Source organism: Lagopus muta, chromosome 19 (assembly GCF_023343835.1).
Source record: "Lagopus muta isolate bLagMut1 chromosome 19, bLagMut1 primary, whole genome shotgun sequence".
NCBI classification, from domain to species: domain Eukaryota; kingdom Metazoa; phylum Chordata; class Aves; order Galliformes; family Phasianidae; genus Lagopus; species Lagopus muta.
In genome coordinates this window covers 6,854,624-6,871,808 of record NC_064451.1, presented here as the reverse complement: position 1 = coordinate 6,871,808, position 17,185 = coordinate 6,854,624, and the positions used below count along the sequence as shown (strand labels likewise).

The window sequence follows — 17,185 nt, the reverse complement described above, 5'->3', positions numbered from 1 at the left end:
GTACGGGCCTCGCCGGGAAGCGGCGGTACCATAGAGAGGGGGAGCTAGAGGGGCGGCAGCCGCGGTCAGCCTGGGCGGAGCGGAGACGACGGCGGCGTTGCCTCATGGCGGGGTGGGGGCTGCTGCTGCGTGCGGGGCCGCGGCTGCTGCGAGAGCGAAGGGCCGGGGTGAGCGCTGAGAGCAGCGGGAACGGCCTGGGTGGGCTCCGAGGGGGCGGGGAGGGCCTCGCCGGGCACCGAGCAAGAGAGAGAGAGAAGGAAAGGCGCTCGCCCGGCGTTTATTTGAAAGCAAACGGCAGCGCTGTGTACGTGCTGTAATACAAACACATGCGTGCTGGTAGCAGGTATAGAAGGGTCATTTGTGGTGGTGGGACAGCCGATAGCATCTAGATGGAACGCGTGCAATGCAGAGAGGCTGCAAAGGATGTTGTTTGGTTTCCTTAGATACCGCATTGCTTGCTCAGAAGAACGTTGTTTGGCTTTCCCCGAACGAAAGCAGGTTCTGCTGTGACCCAGCAGAGAGGTGAGCAGATCTGTGTGGGGTTCTGTCGCTTTCAGCCTCACACTGAGGTGCCATTTCCAAAGGAATTTATCAGCTCTCCTCCTGTTGCTGTCCGGTTCCTCATTCTGGTTCTCTGCAGATGTTTGCTTGAGGCTCTGCAGCCCACGAAGCTCCACGACAGCCACCAGTGCATCGGGAGAGGACGTCTGGCTGAAGTGGGGCCTCTTCCTCGTGCCCCTGACTGCGTTCTGCCTGGGCACATGGCAGGTACCAGCCAGCACATGCTGCATTTCTTCAGAGATGAGCGCTTTGGGGCTGTCAGGGTTTCAGTCTCGGGCTGATTGCTGTAGATCGTGCCATAGGCAGGGCAAAGATTTGCTGATATTTTACCTTTCTGCTTTCCCACTGCACACTGGTGAGGTTCGTGCAAGTCTTTGATGGAGAGATTTATTTATTTTTTTTTTAACACTTTTGTTATAAATATTTTCCCCAGACAAAGTCAGCAGTCTCCATTTTCATATCTCAATTTGTTTTGTTTATGGTCAGGACAAACTTATGACCAGGAAATAGATTTTAAGGCTTGCAATGATCGTTACATTGCTCTGGTCTACCAATAGGAATTCCTTTTCTGTTTGTGTACTTCCAGATTCAGCGTCGAAAATGGAAATTAGATTTGATTGCACGGCTGGCATCCAGACTTTCCTCAGAGCCCATCCCTCTGACATTAGAGTAAGGAAGCTAAGAGTTCCACAGTAAAATCCCGCCGTGTAATTTGCCTATCACAGCTGTGATTTTCGTTTCATCTTGTTCTCTGCAGCCCTATGGAGTTGAAGGAATTGGAGTACAGGCCTGTAAAGGTCCGAGGGCATTTTGACCACTCCAAGGAGCTCTACATTTTGCCACGGTCACTTGTGGACCCAGAGCGAGAAGCCAGAGAAGCTGGGAAGCTGACATCCCATGCAGAAAATGGAGCAAATGTCATTACTCCTTTCTACTGCACAGAACTAGGGTGAGTTAAGTGGTAGCTCACACGAGCAACTCATTTCTTTTCAAATATCTCAATCATAGAATCACCTGGGTTGGAAAAAGCTTTGGGATCACGATATCCAACCATCAACCTGGGTCCTGTCCTTAATCCTTAGTGCCACATCCACACCTCCCTTAAATACCTCCACCACTCCCCTGGGCAGCCCCTTCCAATGCCTGATCACTCTTTCCATGAAGAAATTTGCCTTAATATCTAATCTAAAGCTGCAGCTTGAAACCATTTCCTCCTGTCCCATTATTTGTCACCTGAGAAAAGAGACTGCCTCCCTCCTCACTGCAGCCTCCTTTCAGGAGCTGCAGAGAGCAATGATAGTGATTGGGTTTGTATGTCTACCTCTCCCTTAAAATGCATCTGTCTCTTAGGTGCTTGAGTCTTGATTCCAAATCATATTTATGTTTTCTTATGGCTGTAGACAGGAGCAAGAATTTCCTTTAATTCATGACATATATTTGTCCTGTTTATGTAACTCCAGAGTCACAATTTTAGTCAACCGAGGATTTGTGCCCAAAAAGAAACTGAAACCAGAGACCAGGCTGAAGGGACAGGTAAGAGGGATACAGGGGAATCTTGTGCATTACTTTCTGACCTGTGCTTGCCCAGAGATGCTTTTGACAAACCAAGAAAGGCAACAGCCACGTTCAGCTTCATGAGTCACTGCACTTCTTAAAGGTGCCTTTTCTTGATGCCTTGGATGAAGTAAACAAGGCATCTGCCTTTTTCCCTGCTGTGTCACAGCACCGTAGCACAACCTGCTAACTTCCTTATAACCAGACCCTGCAGGTGATGTACTACCAGGTCCAGGTATGCTAGAAATGAATCTTTGAGAGATTCCTTTTTTTCCTCCTCTGCATTTCAGATTGAAGAAGAAATCGACCTCACAGGGGTGGTGAGGTTATCAGAAAAACGGCAACCTTTTGTACCTGAAAATAACATTGAAAAGAACCGCTGGCACTATCGGGACCTGGAGGCTATGGCCAAGGTGACCGGTGCTGAGCCCATCTTCATTGATGCAGATTTCAGTAAGTCACAAAGGAACCCAAATCCACAACCAATTTACGTCAGTCTGCCCCTTTTCTCTGTGATGTATTTCCAGAGGTACTGTACTATTTACTGTACAAGGTTTTGAAGCTACAGCTGCTGGCTTTGCTGGTAACTTGGGAACACCGCTGCCCAGAGAAGTGGGCTGTCTTTGGGACTCACACTGTCAGCTGCTCACTTGGCAGAGCATGGGCAGCTCAGGGCTTTGCAGACCAAACATTTGACAGTGTGCTGTACCTACAGGAAGCACAGTGCCAGGAGGGCCCATTGGAGGTCAGACAAGAGTGAGCCTGAGAAACGAGCACATGCAGTACATCATTACCTGGTAAGTTACCCAGCCAGTGTCTGACTTCTGTTTTCTGAACACGAAGCCTTAAGCTGCTTTCTGTTGAATCCACTGAAAGCAAGGAAATAATTTTTTCCTGGTATTCTTGCTCCTGCATCAAGGAGACTGAGGAGATCTTCAGCTGCAAACTGTTTGAAGCTGAGTGGTATTTCCCAGATAGTCTGAAATAACTTTAGTATTGAATTGCAGTTGATTTAGGGAACTTTTAATCAATTTTGGAAATACCAGGTGGACGTTTTGCATTATTTTTTTTTTACTTCTTGTCACAGGTATGGCTTGTGTGCTGCAACTTCCTTCTTGTGGTACAGAAAATTCATACAAAAAATACCTCTATGAGGGGAAGGATTAATTTCTGCTCTGCTGTACTACAGTCAAGACTGCAGCCTGATCAATCCTGAAGAAGTCAGTCTCAGGGCACAGGACTTCCCAGCTGATGCTGGCAGCAGTTTGGAAGCGTTGAACTTCAGAATTAGTGATGGGTGTCGGCACGCTTGCTTACATCAGTTTTCTGGACATGTGCAGAATGCATTTTTGTAGCTTGTGACCAAACTGTCCAACAGTAGAAAACCTTTTCTTCTCCACTGCTCTATTTTCTCTATTCAGTGTAAGCAAATGAGGGCAAGGGATTTTATCAGTCAAAATTTTTCACATGGCAGTCATTCCTGAATTCAAGACAGGGACACTGCAGCTCCATCAGGATAAATAAAACAGGCTGTTAGTGCTTGCCTTGTGATTTACGTTGCATATCTTACAACTTAGAGGGACATAATTGCCCTTAAATGCAGCAACTGCAGACTCCAGTTTGAGTGAGACAGCGCACAGCTTTGCAAGAACATCATCAGGGCCAGCAGAAATACAGAGCTGCCTCAGTTTGGGCTGAAGGCCTTACCACTAAGCTTGTTGCCTTCAAGAATGCCACACGACCAAAGTCAACAGTCAGCAAAGAACAGAAGGGTAAGTAGAGTTAGATACTTCCTTCACCCCTTTATCGTGCCTTCACTTGTCATGAAAAAGGGATCACAAACCTTTAAGGGTCCTGATTTGCTTAATCCAGTGAAGTGTCACAACTGTATCAACATGTCTTTACAAAATCCATGCAGCAATTAAGCCTAGGCACTAATGATGATGTACAGCTATTTCCAAGTCAGATATCTGCATTACTAAGCTAGGCTTAAAGCCAGAAATAGGCAGGCTTGTCCCATTCAGTGTAGGATCACCAGTATGTGCAGCTGAGGGGGCTATGCTTAAAGGAGAAGAATTTAGGGCTAGCAGAGCAGCCGAGGGGAACTGTTCTAAGGGAAGTAATAATCTGTGCAGCCTTCTGTGCTGTTCTATCCAACTCTTTTGTTGTAGGCAAATAGAGAAGGCAGGCAACAATCGCTTGCGACCCACTTACTGCAACCCTCATGAATAGAGACCACAGCAATTTAATCTGGGGGTTTATTCTCTTTATGTACACAAACCATGGTACCAAATCAGTACATCTTTAGCCCAGCTTAGTAGCCAGTTCTTTAGCCTTTGCTTTTTCAAGCTTGGCAATGCGAGCCACAGATTTTGGACCCAAGACGTTGCCACCCCAGTGACGACGGATCTGCAAAGAAGGGAGAACAAGTCAGAGCCCTCGTACCATCAGCTGAGCTCCTCATGCACAAGGGTTGGAGGCCCCCCCAGTTAGGAACTCCCACACGGTTTTTAAGCAGTGAATTACATTCTGGGAGCAGCACAGATGTGACAGTGTAAAGTTTTTCCCTGTCATCCCATTAATTTCAGGACTTCAGGGATGGAATCAAGTCTAGCTGAAGTAGATTTCTCTACACCCCTCTCCCTGTTTTAGCTCTATTTGCCTCTAAGCTGGTGACAGTGTTCACCTTGTATCCCACCAGCAGGAAAATAATCTGAATACCTAAAAAAAACCCTAGATACAATCTACACCCAACAGGCTCTGAACTGATCTCACTCCAAAACAGCAATCTGCATCTTAGTGAGAAGCTACTGGGGATATTCCCAGTATGAACCTGAAAGACAAGGGCCACACATCTTACCTCATCATATCTGTCATTGTAGTTGGTCTTGACAGCCTCCACCAGCTTTGCAAGTGCACCTTTATCCTCCCTGTTGGGGACAGTTGCATTTCTTTAGAGCACCAGTTTCATGTTTTCTGTTAAGTCTTTTGTCTTGGAATTAAGCAGCTCATAATACCAACATCATTTTTCAGGTTAAGTATAACAAAAGGATAATCACACAAACCATCAATGCTGTAGAACTTACAGTGCTTATAGTTCAGCTTATACATGTAATATTAACACACCCATTTGAATAAGCTAAAGTGATCTCTAGCTTCAGGATTTGACAGACTGCTTCATACAAGGTGACAGAGTTCATGCAAACTCAGTTGTAGCTCTTTACACTGCACAAACTCAGATTTGACATCCATCTGCCCTATGATCTAGGCTTATGGGCAGTTTGTTTTCTCCACTACAGCGAAGCAAATCAGAATACTTACGGGTTAACTTGGGTGAAAGCAACACAGGTACAAGTTTTCCTGTGCACCAGCCGCCCCAGCCTGGCCTTGCTCTTGATGATGCAGTACGGCACTCCCATCTTGCGGCACAGAGCAGGCAAGAAAACCACGAGCTGAAAAGAGAAAGAGTGTGTGTGTGTGTGTGTGCTGTATCACTGCCAGGACATGGAGGGGTGTTGCAGCTGGCCTGGGCTGTGGCAATTGCTCAGTGTTAAAAAGCTCGTTTTGCTCTTCATTGTTGACTCAGGTGAAGAAATTCATACATCATGGCAAGGCCAAGCCTCGGTCTTAGTCCAGGAAAACTGAATATGCATTGGAGTTCTTGTAAGTTGAAAGTTTGTCTTAAAATGCACTCTCACCCCAAATCCACTCCTAACCTCAAGTGCAGTTGTACAGGCAGCCTCTCCATGCACCATGGGGTGTGCTTACCTCAATGGGGTCTACATCATGGGCAATCACCACAAGCTGAGCTTTCTTGTTCTCTACCAGAGTCGTGACAGTGTTGACACCTAAAAAACAAATGACAGAAGTCTGTTTCAAGTCAGACTCTTTACCTGAGCTTTCATGTAAGCATCACAGAATCTGCTGCTTTCACAGCACACCTTTCATGAGAACTTTTCATATTCATTCAGTAGCACAGAGAAGATTTTCCATGGACAATTTGCTAAAGCTCAGGGTTAAAAAGCTCGTCTATTTCACTCTTCACTTTGAGTTCAGGTGAAGAAATTCATACATCACTGCCATAGCATGTCCAATCCTATTTGGCTGGAGCAGAGCACCAACTTTTCTCATCCATTTTATCTCCAAAAGACCACATTCCCATGTATGCAAGTAGGGAAGTTCATATACACTTACCTGCCCGGAGAACTGGTGGTCTCTTAGTTGGAGTATCTCCCTTTCCTGCAGCTTTCTGCTCAGCACGAGCCAACAGCCTCTGCTTCTTCTCTTGCTTAGTCTCTGGCCTGTATTTGTGCGCCAGCTTCAGAAGCTGTGTGGCTAGAAGTGAACATGAACTAATCAGTAAAGCAACTTGGAAATCTCAGCATTGCCTTTTAAAGAACGCAAGTGCACCAAGAAGCACCTGCTGAGGAATTCTGGGTTTGCATCCTTAAGCAGAACCTCTGACACTTCCTACCTCCCTTTTCAGAACAGTAATTTAGGCCAGCAAACTCAGCAAGCCTGCTGATCATCAGCCATCATTAAAGCCTCCCTAAACTCCCAGACACATCACAGATTATTATTTTATTTATTAATTTTTTAAGTCTTATTTTGGTCTCTTTCCTGACACACACACACATCAACCATCACAGAAGTCAGAAAAGATTTGGTAGGTCACATCCTTACCTGTTTGGCGGTCCAAAGCCTGACTGAACTGGTTGATTGCAGGAGGCACCTTCAAGCGCTTGTACAGAATGGAGCGCTGGCGCTGCAGCCTGATGTAGCGGGGCCATTTCACAAAGCGTGTGAGGTCACGTTTGGGCTGGATATCCTGTCCTAGAAATACAGGCTTTAACTCAAAACCATTCCCAGTTCACACAGTAAGAGCACGCAATAGGCAAGGGTGCATCAGAGATCTTGGTGGTTATGCATGTCAGCACTGCCATTCAGATAGCAAGTATTTTTTCACATCATCTGCACAGGTAACAAAAGCAGCGTTACAGAAACCTGAACTAGCTGACCACATCACAGGTGAAAGATTCATCACAACGGGAATACAACACAAATCTTTTAGCTTGGCAAACTGTCACAGCTACCTTCAATACCAAATGGAGTACAGCTCTACCATTGATGGTGGTAAAGCAACTGCCTTTATGGCTTGCTCCACTCCATGGCTTTATCACAATGCTCTTCTATCTACAGTTACACGCAACAAAATAAACCACAGTCCTTGAAGCACTCTGTGCATCCCCTTACTCACCAATGCCAAAGTTCTTGGGCCTCTTCTCAAAGAGGGGATTGACAACCTTCTTGGCCTCCTGCTTCTTGACTACAGCAGGGGCAGGTGCTACCTTCTTGCCCTTGGCCTTTTTTCCTTTCGGCTGCAAATAACAAACACGTATTTATTTTTTTCAAACTTTTTTTTCTTTTTAACACTTAATGCACTTTAAGAACGTGCCTGCCACTCCAAAGAGATGCTTTTAAAACAACGAACAAATCCGGCTGCCTCCCAACCCAGCAAGAGACCAGAACAAACCCTTCAATGTGACCTAAAAGCGTTTACGAGATGACCCGATTTACAACAGCGATTTGCTCCCTCGGAGCACCCGGGGCCCGCAGGGCTGCCCGGTTCCCATCCCACCGAGCGAGCGCAGGCCCAGACCCGCCTTCCCCCATCCCGGCTTCGGCTCCCGCAGGCCCGGCCTGAGCCGAGCCGCCCCCCCGCGGCACCGTAAGGCTGCTGAGCACCCGCACCGCCTCACAGAGCGCCGCGGCGCAGCGAGGTGCGCGGATGGCGCTGGATGCCGGTAACCCCGTCCCACGGCCCGCTACCGCTCACCATCTTGGATGTATAGTAAAAAAGGCGGAACAGGGCATGCTGGGGAATATCTATGTGGCACCAAATCTCGCGAGGTGTTGAGCCGGAAGAGGTGGGTCAGAAAGGAGGGGTTGGCCGGAAGAAGCAGGACCGGAAGGGGTTAGCCGGAAGAGGCGGGACCGAAAGGGGACGGGACGGACCGGAAGAGGCGGTAGGAAGGGAGGAGGCGGTCATGGCGCAGCAGCGAGTGCTGCCGCAGAGTAAAGAGACCCTGCTGCAGTCCTACAACAAGCGCCTCAAGGATGATGTCAAATCCATTATGGATAACTTCACCGAGATCATTAAGACCGCTAAGGTGAGTCAGGGTCGCGGAGGGAGCACCGGAACGCCTGATGGTAGGGTGTGGACAGCAGAGTCCAGTGGGCATCGTGAAGCTGAGCGATTAGGCTTAAAGCCTAGGGATTATTGGCGTAGAAAGAAATGAAATGCGTTGTGATGCAGCAGCTGTGTGTCTGCGTTTGTGTTTATAAAGATGAATTTATACGTTTTTGTCTTTAGATTGAGGATGAAACTCAAGTCTCTCGAGCAACCCAGAGTGAACAAGATAACTATGAGATGCATGTCAGAGCTGCAAACATTGTGAGTAGTGCTTTCATGTTCACTTCATTAGGGACGCATCGTTCAGGAGCTGTTTGGTTTGTTATTGTATGTGGACAAGCCTTTATAGCACTCAGGAGGGCTGCTGCCAAAAGAGCGACCTGATATTTGGGGCAGTGGTGTGGTGAATCCTTTCTGTGGGGCAAAGCTTGCTTGCCTGTGTTGTCAGCTACCGGCTTCTGTTGGAACTCTCACCTGCTGGGGGAGCTCCTGTGTAGTCAGGGATTGAGCAGGAGGAGCAGCTTGGGGTGCTTGTATTACAACTGGCATAAAGTCCTGTTTGAAGATACTATCTGTGATTTTTCTTCCTTTTACAAGGTTCGAGCTGGTGAGTCCTTGATGAAACTGGTGTCTGACCTGAAGCAGTTCTTGATCCTCAATGATTTCCCCTCTGTAAATGAGGCCATCAACCAGCGCAACCAGCAGCTGAGAAGCTTGCAGGAGGAATGTGACAAGAAGTTGATTGCGCTACGGGATGAGATCTCCATTGACCTGTATGAGCTAGAAGAAGAATATTACTCTTCCAGGTACAAATAGGGCAGTGGACTTCTGTCTAATGACACCAGCCCTTCTGGGGCAGTTAGTCCAAACAAACAAATAGTGCTTATAGCGTAGGTCTTGAGACTGTTCCCAACAAAATTCCATTTCTGTTCCTAATTTGGTCAAACTCTTTAAAGTTTAAAACAACTGCCTCTTTCTTGCAGATATCCTGCAGGGTAGAAGTGTCATGTTGGAAGAAGTATTCTGAGCATCCAGCTCTAGGTGCCTGCCTTGGTTGGCTAGAGGTGACAGATGATGACAAAGGAAACCTAAGCAAATTATTGCAGAAAATCAGTTTCCTTAGGGGGTGGTATCCTTCTGGAGGAGTCTCTATCTCTCTCTAGAAGAACTAGCTTGCTGAGCTGGGTGCTGATCTTAAATGAGATGCTGATGTTCCATGTCCTTGTTGCAAGTTCTTTCACAAGTGACCTGCTCACACAGTGTGCCTTTTACCTTGTAGTCCACTGCCCCAGTTGCCTGGTGTCTTTTTGAGGTGAACATCTGAAATGAGCAGAGATTACATGCTCAGTTTCATTTAATTATGAAGTACTGTGATAGGATTTTTTATGAAAGATTTATTAGCGATTTGCTTGAGGAATTTTTAAGATTTTAAAAAGACTTTTGCATAGGAAACAGGCTTTAGATAATTCAGACACTTTATTTTTTTAATTTTTTTTTTGTCATGCACTCCAGCACTTCTAATTGATTATGCAGTAAATGAAAGCAGGATAAAATAACTGAGACTCAGATTATTTTGGTTGCACTGTCCAAACTAAGTGAAGCCAGTGCAATAAAGGAGTGAATTCTAAACAAAAGCTCATCTTTTCAAAATCTTACTAAAAATTCTTGTGACCAGGTTTTCCACTTTTGTCTCTCCTCTCTTTCTAAACATTCGGAGTGTCTGTAGCTCCAGATAAGTCAATTAAAACAATAATTGCACACTATACTTGGCAGTTAGGCCATTGTTTATGGGTAATGTATTTTAAGAGCAGTCTTTTAAAGAGTTCTTAAAGACTTAAGGTACTGATCTGACATAGCTTAGAACCAGCTATGTCGTTTTAAGAACATATAGAAGTTTAGAGTTGTCTTTCCAGCTTTACTTAGTTCTTTTAGGGAGCTGTGGCAAGGAATCCTAGAAGTGCCTCAGAGAAAAGTGATGATCACAAACCTCAGCACCACTCCTGGCCTTAGCAGGTCAGGGATGCATCCACTGCACAGACTGCAGCGTGCCAGAAGCTGCATCCAGAATGGCAGTGTGGAGTGAAGTGCCTCGCGAGTGCCAGAGGTGCTGCTCTCACACTGAGGCTGCCATGGCCGTGTCTCAGTGGTTTTGTGTTCTGAGCTGAGGAGTTCAGACCACGCTGGCATGGTCTCTTCACCTGACTGGCGCTGCATCCACCTGAAGCAATCCTTCACAGCAGAACTGATGTTAAGCACAAACAGCTTTCTTTCCTGACACCTAAAGTGGATCTGCCTTTGTTTTCATTCTTGTGAGGGTGATCATGAGATGAGGAGACTTGGCTTGTCTACAGAGCTATGATCCTTCTATTGAAACCTCACACCATGTAGCACTTAACCATTGCTTTTAGCACTTAACTACTTTCCTGTGCTATTTCCTGTCTTTTTCTGCACCAAAGAATTTATGTGTGTAAATACAGAAATGATGATTTATTGAGAGTCCTTTTATAATCAGAATATTACGATATTTTAAATGAAATTTTATTGCCTAATGTGGGGAAAGGGTTTCTGTTATGTCACATAGCCTTAGAGTGTTGATCGTGGTTAACTGGTGATGAATGCAAAAGCTAACTTGCCCACAAGTGGGCATTCTGTGCTGACCTGGGAGCCTGGTTGGGTTTCCTCTCTGTACCCTATTACTTCCCTGTGAGCTTAATCCCACAGGATTTATAAAGAGTCCTGTGAGGCCACGATGTTGGTTCCATACAGCCATCCTGCCAAACTGTTCTCTGATGCCCCAGATTCCCCAAAGGTTGCTGGTGAGTTTATTTGAGGTTGTCAGGTTGTCCCTCCAGGGAAGGCTGTAGAAAAGTGGGCTCCCTGGAGCAGCGTACCTGCAGGTGCTGCAGAGTTGTAGGCTGCCCCATGCTTCCTTTCTTCCTGTGTGTTGTTCCCAAGAGCTGTAGAAGGACTGTAAAAGGGAGTGTCTTGTGCAGCAATTGCCACCACCATGGGTCCATGAAACTAAAGCTGAGTGGGAATCTTCACTTTCAATTTCTGTTTGAGTATTTTCCTAGAGCTGCTTCTCTGTGCACAGATATTGCTGTGCTCCCTGAGGGGAGTAGAGAAGTCCCTTCTGCACACTAAGAAACCTTCACTCAAAGGACAGAGCAGAAGGTTGAGTGGTAGTGCCTTACCACTTCTGGTACGAAGCCGACTGGGTGATGCTGTCAGAAAACACTACAGATATTTGGTGCTTGCAACTGGCGCTTTGTGTGTTTATTCTGCAAAGCAGTAACCCCCCAAGTCCAGCTTGCCTTTCCTCATTCTAAACCCCAAACTTGTATTTATGTTCCGTTGCTCCCTCCTCTGAGATCACAGGAGCTGTCTGAGTGTGGACTTAAATCTCAGCATTTCATGTTTGTGCAATTTGAAGTGTCTCGTATTTCTGCACTTGAAGTACTTTGCAATGCAACTATTCAAGTCCATACGTAAAAAAAAAATGTAAATAAAGTTGCAACAACAAAATCATTTGACCCACTGGGTTTGTTTTACTCCAACCACAAGCTGCTTTTTGCTCCAGCACTCACTTTGTCTTGGGGGTCTCTCTCGTGTGTGCAGCTCCTTCCTCTCTTTGGAATTTGTTCTGTTTTTGTTCCAGTTTCTTCCAATGCTTTCCTTTTTAGTTTTTGCCCTTCCACATTGTGTTTTCCTCAGACCACAGTCAAGACTTAGACAGCTGTTTACTTTCCCACACTGCTGTATCATCTCATACTGTAGTCTGGAGTCCAATCCAGTAAGCTGCTTTTGTGAGGACTGTGGTACTGCTGTCAGTGCTTCAGAGGCTGGGGATTTTCAAAAGAAGACCAAGGCCTTCTGTGGGACACTTTAGTGAGGTGGTAAGGGTGTAAATAGGCTTAAATTTAGAGCACGATTTGTATTTGTTTTTCCCTCACATAGGCTGTTATGTGACTCCTAGTGAAATGATCTGTGCCTCACTCAGACTAGTAGAACTCCTGTCTCTGGGGTGCCAGAACCTCAGCCCAGATCTATGTATGGACTGGTAGTGTCTGGATTACAGCTGAGACTCTTTCAGTTTGTAGCAGCAGCTTTGTCTTTGAAATTTCCCTGATCCTTACTAAGCCTTTAAGATTCAAAACCAGCCTTTACAGGGTATTTTGGGGAAAAAACAGTGTCACAAGACTTGGGATGTGAACACAGGCCATATATCCATGAACATTTTTTTGCCATTTTCTTAATGCTTTGCTTCTGTCTTGCTTTTCTCCCTCTCCTCTTTCCTTCCCCTCCTTTATCATTGTACTTGCTGCCTCTCCTTACTGTTTTTTTTGTTCTGGAAAGCTACAGTCTATGTGACAGCAATGATCTACCACTGTGCGAAGCCTACTGGAGGGAAGACTTTGACACGCTGTCTCCTGAAAGCCTCTCCATGCCTCTGACAACTGCCACAGCAGAGCAGAGTGTTGCTACCTCTCAGAGCTCAACCCCATCACACCCCCACGTGAACGGGCATGGGGCAGGCCCGACAGACCACTCCTGAAGAGGATTCTTTGCTGCTGGACACATTCCTCCTGGTGGCACTGAAGAAGTCTTCCACCTGCTGTGCTGAGCAAGCATCTCCCCATCGGGACAATGCACTGGAGCTGTATTTGCAGGTTTCTGCTCACTGGATAGCCACAGTGCTTTCTCCATGCCTGGGACATTGCCATGAGTGTTCCTCTCACTTAAAGTGATAAGTGAATACAAAGCTGATTATTCTAACAACTTAGAGGTAAGTTTGGTTTTCCATGACAGTTACATGTGGAGTTGAGTAGAAAACTAGTGTTTGTTTCCATTTGAATTTCACAATAAGTACATTGTGGAGTGCTGGTAGTTGAATTTGGTTGGTTTAGAAAACTTGAGCCAAATCTGAGGATAGTAACTGTTCTGGGCCTCTTTACTCAATTTCTTATGTTTAGTGATGTTCTGGCTGCTTTAAAGCTTTCTCAGGATGCCATCAGACAACCTGTAACACTTAAGTAGGAATCCTGCAGTATTTTTCACTCAGTATTCTTCACTGTCAAAGTGCTTCACAAACTTGAACTTTTTGCTGTGAATCGTTTAAGAGGAGGCTCTCCAGGAGACCTGTATTGAAAAGCAGTGTTATTCCTTTTGGGAAGCAGAAGGCAAACAGAATCAGACTGAGGTGTTAATAATGTGACTTGCTGAAGGCTACGGATAGAAGCATGAGCACACTTTGATTAGGCTGATTCCAATGGTTACACAAAGCTTTCTATTAACATAGCTTGAACTAATGTTTGTATTCTTGAACAGCTTCATCTAATGAAATTTTGGACAACTTAGGTGTGTGGAACAGAGGGGGTTGCTCAGTTTCCTTCCAGATAATCTTGGTGCTTTGTCTGCAGCTGTTGGGCAGCGCGGTTTTTCTGCCCTTTATCTCTGCAGTTGTTCTGAGTTGACCCTAAGAGTGCATTGTAGGGAATAGAGTTGGGCTGAAATGTGGCTATGGCAGCTGTATTACCGACAGACAGTTCAGTAGAGCTTCCCCAGCATTCTGCCGTAATGTCTTGTTTGTGAGAATGTGAGTTTGGTGTACTTTCTGTTCTACTTTCCTTCCATTCCATTATTTTTTTCCTTTTTGTAATTAGGTGGTTTAATAAATAATTCTTTAATATCACTGAATTGTGTGGTTTTTAGCTGCAACTTTTTCTGACAGCGTGAAGCACAAATGGGTGCTAGGATGAGCGTTCCTGTATGGCCTGAAGAAAATCGCCACTCTTGCAGTTTGTGCCGTGTACGCACTCCTATTCACCCTGCAAAGCATCATAAACCTGGAACAGCACCAAAGCTTCTGGGAGAGCAGCTGTCTGGGAACCACCCGTAGCGTTTCGCCTCGTGTTTGCAGAACCGGTCCGGCCGTGTCCTGCCCTACCACCCCAAACTGAGGGCTGCGGCTCCGCAAGCCTACAGGCAGACGGGGGAGCCGGGGTGGGCGGCCTTCCGCAGGCAGCGGGACGGCAAAAGCAAGATGGCGGCCCTGCGCTGAGGCTTCGCGCCTCGTCGCGCAGATATGGCGTCACTTCCGGCGAAGTGTTAACTTCCGGCTCGCTCACATTACTTCCGGTGCTGTGCGCGGCGGTTGGGCTCCTTCCGTCGCCGCGCTTCTCTCGGGGCCGCCCGCTGCGAGTAGCGGCGATGTCCAGCCTGGCCGCTCAGGACGCCTACCTGCAAGGCTTGGCGAGGAAGGTCTGCGCGCAGAACGCCCCGGAATCGCGGAAGAGGAAGTTCGGTAAGGCTGCGACTCTCTCCTGTGTGGGAACGTGGGCCTGCGGCGTGTCTGCCTCCGCCGGGTGATGGTGTGTGGTGGGGTGTGTTGGTTTGTGGTGGTTTTAAGCAAAACCTGTGATACGGGGTTTCTTCGCTCGAAGTTAGCGTTCTCATCCATCCTTACACGTGTGAGGATGGCACGCAAGTGAATGCGGTTATTGCTAAAATGGCTGAGCACGTCTGGCTCTGCTTGGATAACTCTTCAAGATTCTTAAGCACCACTACAATGTTGTGCAGCGTGGTTGTACCTCAGTACTCTGCTGTACCTGAATGTTATTGATGGGGGCGATGTCCTGGTTTGTATATTTTTTCCTTTGCCTCCTAGTATCGAAGCCAGGCCAGCCAGATGATGCTGGCAGGCAGCTCAAGAAAAAGAAGAGAAGGAAGTCCAGGAAGCAAGTTGAGAAGACAAATTCTCCTGCAGTTAAACAAGAGGTGTCTAACACTAATAAACTTGCTCCAGGACAGAAAGCAGCCCCACAGGCCAAGAAATCACTTCCAGTGGGTGTTAAGCAGAACCAAAATGAGAATTCTGTTACGGGTAAGAATAGCAGAATTGTCTGTGGTTAAAGTGAGCTGAGGCGGCCACGTTTCAGCTGGTTCACATGCCTATCATTTGGAAACCGTTTAAGAAATCCAGTTCAATTGAAAACACTTGAGTTTATTCCATGTACATAAGTATGCAGTGTGACCGCTGGGGGGCTCTCTAGAAGTATGAGCACTTCATATGAATTGCTGTTTTTGTTTTTTTTTTTTTTTTAATGGGTTTTATTTCATGAGTGCATATATATCATCTTATGTCCTCTTTTCATTATAAATAAGGAAACCCTGATCACAAACTGAGTGGAAAGATGTATTTGGCATCTTTGTTTCCATTGGTGTTTACCCCCTTTTTGTTTGGGAATTACAAGGCATATCACAGGCCACTCTGGGCTGGCAGTGTTGAATGATGATGTAGATAGAAAAAGGAGAATTCTGAAGAAACCAGCAAGAATAGAAGCTCTTGGGTTCATTGGAATTTCGTTGCATCCTTTCGTAACACCTAAAGAACTCTCATAGCTTTTCCCATAGCTATAGAAAATTCCTCAGTGTAGCTAGTGCTGTATTTTAAGTATTTTTCTTCCTTTCATTTTCAGATGCCAAAAGTGAACGTGGTTCCACTTCTTTTTCTGCAATAAATCTCTTGCGTCAGAGACTTCATGAGAAGATTAAAGAAGCTTCTGGGCGGGTATGAGAACCCCATGTACCCTACTGTGCATGTGGGTATGGTGTGAATCATCCCTAAGTCACCACATGCCTTGGAAGCTGTGATGTTCCAAGGTTTAGGGCTGGAGATAATTCCATTCCCTAAGGAATAACAAGGAATCCTGTTTATTTTCTGGGGTCCAGAAAAATGCATGTGGAAAGGTAGGGGCTGGAGGAGTGCAGAAAAGGCACTGGAAATCTGCAAGGGGAGTTTAAGTACAGGATTCTAGGTGAGAGTGAAAGGCTTGAAGTGCATTTACTGTCTGCATTTGGTGTCTGAAAGCTGAGCTGGTTGCTTCTTAAATACTTCATTTCTAGGGAAAAGTTTGAAATCAGGACCTTAAGCAGATCCCACTTTTATCTCTGTGTTATCTCCTGATTCATATCTGCCCTTTTTAGGATGATACCAAAGAATTGCCTCCTTCAGTCCTGGAGAAGAGGCGGCGAAGGAAGTATGAAAAAGAGAGAAAGAAGCGCAAAAGAAAGGAGTTGAAGATGAAGGCAAAAGCAGTGAAGGAAGAAACTGAGGAGGTACCTATAGAGCCACAAAGCAAAAAGGAAGAGAGCAAAGCTGAGATTGTCTTCAACAGGATCAAAGTGCATGAAGAGAATGAGCTGAACAAGATCCAGAAGAAGAAAGAGAAGAGGAAAGGAGTGAAGGGGAAAATCACTCCTCTGACAGGTAGGAATTACAAGCAGCTGCTGAGCAGGCTGGAGATTCGGAAGAATAAGCTGGAGGAGCTCAAGGAAAAGGACCAGAAGAAAGCTCAGGATCTGGAGATGAAAATGAAATGGACAAACGTTCTGTATAAGGCAGAAGGTGTGAAGATCCATGACGATGAGGAGCGCCTGAAGGAGGCTCTGAAGCGCAAAGAGAAGCGGAAAGCACAGCGCCAAAAGCAGTGGGAGAAGAGAACAGAAAAAGTGGTAGAAAGGATGCAGCAGCGGCAGGAGAAGCGTCGCAAGAACATTCAGAAGAAGAAGAAGGAGAAAATTGAGCAGAAAAAAGCCAAGGCCCGGAAGAAAGGTCGTGTTCTGCCAGAGGACTTGAAAAAAGCTGGCTTGTAGTGGCCCAGGAGGCAGCTGGACTTGTGTCCTGGCCGTGGAAGCTGCAGTTAAAGGCAGCTGACGGGATTCTTTGTGGCAGTCTTTAATGGGGCCATTCCAGCACATCAGCCTGCAGCTGTCCCAGCCTGGAATTGAGGTCTGGGGGTGTCACTGTCACCTCTCCCCAAGTCAATAATAATAATAATAATAATAAAAAACCTGCAGCTACTCGTGTGGATTTGC

The 17,185-nt window shown here is 46.2% G+C and overlaps 4 protein-coding genes and 3 non-coding genes across 8 annotated transcripts; 3 read left to right on the top strand and 4 right to left on the bottom strand.

The window, feature by feature from the left end:
- Window positions 1-21: 21 nt before the first annotated feature.
- On the top strand, window positions 22-3,666 carry LOC125702515 (surfeit locus protein 1). The gene is made up of 9 exons (XM_048965915.1): window positions 22-167; window positions 444-522; window positions 641-768; window positions 1,148-1,230; window positions 1,319-1,510; window positions 2,022-2,094; window positions 2,406-2,568; window positions 2,831-2,912; window positions 3,203-3,666. Exons 1-9 carry the CDS (start codon window positions 105-107, stop codon window positions 3,267-3,269), a joined length of 930 nt encoding a protein of 309 aa, XP_048821872.1. The 5' UTR covers window positions 22-104; the 3' UTR covers window positions 3,270-3,666.
- Window positions 3,667-4,355: 689 nt separating this feature from the next.
- Window positions 4,356-8,061, bottom strand: RPL7A (ribosomal protein L7a). Its single transcript, XM_048965919.1, has 8 exons — window positions 7,952-8,061; window positions 7,373-7,493; window positions 6,799-6,948; window positions 6,310-6,450; window positions 5,884-5,963; window positions 5,437-5,567; window positions 4,976-5,045; window positions 4,356-4,524 (listed from the first exon to the last, which is right to left on the bottom strand). Exons 1-8 carry the CDS (start codon window positions 7,952-7,954, stop codon window positions 4,420-4,422), a joined length of 801 nt encoding a protein of 266 aa, XP_048821876.1. The 5' UTR covers window positions 7,955-8,061; the 3' UTR covers window positions 4,356-4,419.
- Window positions 5,655-5,727, bottom strand: LOC125702767 (small nucleolar RNA SNORD36). The gene has a single exon (XR_007380690.1). It is a non-coding gene; the product is annotated as a small nucleolar RNA SNORD36 (small nucleolar RNA).
- LOC125702773 (small nucleolar RNA SNORD36) lies at window positions 6,121-6,197 on the bottom strand. Its single transcript, XR_007380696.1, has one exon. It is a non-coding gene; the product is annotated as a small nucleolar RNA SNORD36 (small nucleolar RNA).
- On the bottom strand, window positions 7,017-7,091 carry LOC125702774 (small nucleolar RNA SNORD24). Its single transcript, XR_007380697.1, has one exon. It is a non-coding gene; the product is annotated as a small nucleolar RNA SNORD24 (small nucleolar RNA).
- A 38-nt stretch (window positions 8,062-8,099) lies between the features above and the next one.
- Window positions 8,100-14,000, top strand: MED22 (mediator complex subunit 22). 2 transcript variants are annotated; one of them, XM_048965921.1, is made up of 4 exons: window positions 8,100-8,285; window positions 8,489-8,569; window positions 8,906-9,114; window positions 12,671-14,000. In XM_048965921.1, the coding sequence occupies exons 1-4, from the start codon at window positions 8,163-8,165 to the stop codon at window positions 12,861-12,863; spliced, it is 606 nt and encodes a 201-aa protein (XP_048821878.1). In that variant the 5' UTR covers window positions 8,100-8,162; the 3' UTR covers window positions 12,864-14,000. The 2 variants fall into 2 exon arrangements, with proteins under 2 accessions (XP_048821878.1, XP_048821877.1); XM_048965920.1 differs by having other exon boundaries at window positions 8,102-8,285; window positions 12,665-14,000.
- A 424-nt stretch (window positions 14,001-14,424) lies between these two features.
- Window positions 14,425-17,120, top strand: SURF6 (surfeit 6). Its single transcript, XM_048965914.1, has 4 exons — window positions 14,425-14,612; window positions 14,976-15,191; window positions 15,787-15,878; window positions 16,295-17,120. The coding sequence occupies exons 1-4, from the start codon at window positions 14,519-14,521 to the stop codon at window positions 16,961-16,963; spliced, it is 1,071 nt and encodes a 356-aa protein (XP_048821871.1). The 5' UTR covers window positions 14,425-14,518; the 3' UTR covers window positions 16,964-17,120.
- Window positions 17,121-17,185: the final 65 nt, after the last annotated feature.